Here is a 2,626-nt window from a genome sequence, read left to right as displayed (position 1 = left end):
AGAAGAAAATTAGGCGTAATTGCGGCGGGGGAGAGGAGGAAAGGGAATAATGTCTAGGTAGAAGATAACAGGATAAAAATGGAGGGGGTTTAGTGGAAAAAATAGTAAGGTTAAAATAGTAAGAAGAAGGGAACAGGGAGAAAACGAAAAGGAAGCGGGGGAAGGATCGGGTGGGGAGAGAAGAAGATATGGGTAGGAAAGTTAGGGGGGAGAAGGGAGAACAAAATCATAAAAGTGAAGAGGAGGAAAGGAAGGATGAGAGTGTGAAATGGCCGTCTCGTGCGCTGCAGGCGAGGCGGTCTCTACTGCTACTGCAAGCACAATGAAGGATGTCCCATCCATGGACATGGACGTAGTCAGCGTTGATAGCTCGCTGACTGAACGGTCCTCGCGCGGGGCGTCTCCGGACGTTGCCGTAACCGGGTCTTTCCGTCTCCCGGAGGGCAAGGGGACGTCTACCAACAGGCGTCCAAAGAAGGATGGGGGGAGCCAGCCTGGGGGGAGCGGCATTGTTAGCCGCCCTGGCCCGAAGTCAAGCAAAGCTGGCTCGCTATCGGTTTTAACCGGTAGAAAAACTGCCTCCCCATTGTCATCCAAGGGGGAGAAAAAGAAGAGGCCAGCACGTGCGGCCACAAAGAGGCGCCGCCAGGCGGATCCTGAGGAGGAGTCGGAGGGCTCCTGGGGATCCGACGCAGACGTTCCGGGGGAGGATTACCGCAATATGCCGCCCCAAAACATCTGGGCGAAAATGGAAGCTTGTCTGAACGAGCTTTACCGACTCCAGAGTATAAGTAAAAATCTCAAGGGGTCGGTGAAGCACGGAATAAAGACATGCATATTGGAGCTGCGGGCCCAGCGCGATGCTTTAGTAGATAGTGTTATGGAGTGGGGGGATGAGACCACCCTCCGACTAAACGCATGTGTCGCTGAGAGGAGCGTGACGACCTCCTGCATGAGAAAGCCGCTGCTGCCGCAGAGCATCAAAAGTTGGTGCAGGAATTTGATGCTCTGCGGGCGGAGGTTGAGGAGTTAAAGGTGGAAAACGCCAACCTCCACCTTAGTGTTATGAGGTTAACTCATGAGGCCGGACAGCGCTCGGCGGAAGTCCCCTGCGAGACGGCGACAATTGCTGTGCAGACAGATGCCCCGGCACAAGAACGGTCGGGAAAGAAAGAGAGAGAGAAGAAAGGGCCGACAGTTCTGTCGGTCGAGGTGGTCCCGGCGGGAAGTCAATCCCTCCTGCTGGGAATTGTTCCTCCCCCTCCAAATCATCGGGAGAAGAAAAAAAGGGAGGTCCCGGGCCCGCCTGATACAGGCGTACCGGCGAAGCTTGCTTGGGGCGAAGATCAGCCCGGAGAGGGGCTTAGCCGCCAGCTGCAGGAGCTAGCACGAAGCGTAGCCTCTTTGCAGGAGCAGATGGCGGCTGTATTAAAGGGGGAATTTCTTTATAAAGGGACTCAACCCGCACGGACAGGGGAGAAAGATCTACCCCCGGCTCCACGACAGCATAGCCTTGTAAGGCCTGTTGGTTCCGGGGGTGAGGATGAATTCCCACCCTTTAAATGGGCGGAAGTGGTGCGCCGTGGTAGGCGTAAGGGAAAGACTGGCGGAGGGAGTGACGCCTGTTGGCGTCTCGGGTGCTGCCGCTGAAGCGGGCGGGGGGAGGGGGCCTCCTGCCCGGACGGCGCTGAGACTGTCACTGCGGCAGCGCCAGCAACAACTGCAGCGGCCAACACCGTCGCAGCAGCAACAAGGGCAGCCGCAAAGGGTGAAACCCCCAAAAAGGAGACCACCCAGGACGGCGGCAGTCGCCGTAAGGTGTCTTCTCGGCAATGATAGCAGCCGGGAGTACGCTGCTGTCATACGGCTAGCGAGGGAGCGATTATCCCTTACAGAGTTAGGGATAGGGGACATCCGTGTCCGCAAAGACATGGGGGAAGGCCTCCTTCTGGAAATACCTGGGGAAGGAGGCAATGAGAAGGCAGACCGCCTGGCGGAAGCTCTGTCGCCGGTCCTCACGGGTAAGGCGGTGGTGTCCCGCCCCATGCGCAGGGGCGAGGTCCGGCTAACGGGGCTGAATGCCTCTGTTGGCCCTGAGGACATTGTTGCGGCGGTGACGGCGGGAGAGTTTGGCCCTTGCCGGGAGGGCGACATTGCAATGGGGCCCATTGCTGAAGGCCGCGATTGCATGGGCTCGGCCTGGCTAAGATGCCCGAAGGCAGTGGCTACTAAGTTAGCTGCTGTGAGATGACTTCGGGTTGGCTGGTCTAGCGCCCGAGTCGTCCCACTTGAAGTGCGCCGGCTCCAGTGCTACAAATGCCTGGAGTTCGGCCACGTACGGCAGTCATGCCGGAATGAGGTAGATTGCACCCGCTCCTGTTTTCGGTGCGGTAAGGATGCGGATCACACGGCGCGCACCTGCACGGCTCCCGTGCGATGTGTGCTGTGTGACAGCAGGGGCCTGTCCACCGGCCACCGGATGGGAGGCCCATCTTGCTCTTCACGTTTGAAGGGCAGGAATGGAAGGAGAAACCGGGCGGGTTCCGTTTGACCACAGTACGATTCGACACCGCTCGATTCGACACAGATTTATTCGACACCAAATTATTCGACACCGTACGATTCG

The 2,626-nt window shown here is 58.0% G+C and overlaps 1 protein-coding gene across 1 annotated transcript; it reads left to right on the top strand.

Moving 5' to 3' along the window:
* The first annotated feature begins 1,930 nt into the window (after positions 1–1,930).
* Positions 1,931–2,251, top strand: LOC109862110. Its single transcript, XM_020442029.1, has one exon. It carries the CDS (start codon positions 1,931–1,933, stop codon positions 2,249–2,251), a length of 321 nt encoding a protein of 106 aa, XP_020297618.1.
* The last annotated feature ends 375 nt before the right edge of the window (positions 2,252–2,626 follow it).

The sequence above is a fragment of the Pseudomyrmex gracilis genome, unplaced genomic scaffold, assembly GCF_002006095.1.
Source record: "Pseudomyrmex gracilis isolate BER0280 unplaced genomic scaffold, ASM200609v1 scaffold_1382, whole genome shotgun sequence".
NCBI classification, from domain to species: domain Eukaryota; kingdom Metazoa; phylum Arthropoda; class Insecta; order Hymenoptera; family Formicidae; genus Pseudomyrmex; species Pseudomyrmex gracilis.
This window is presented reverse-complemented; position numbering and strand designations above follow the sequence as displayed.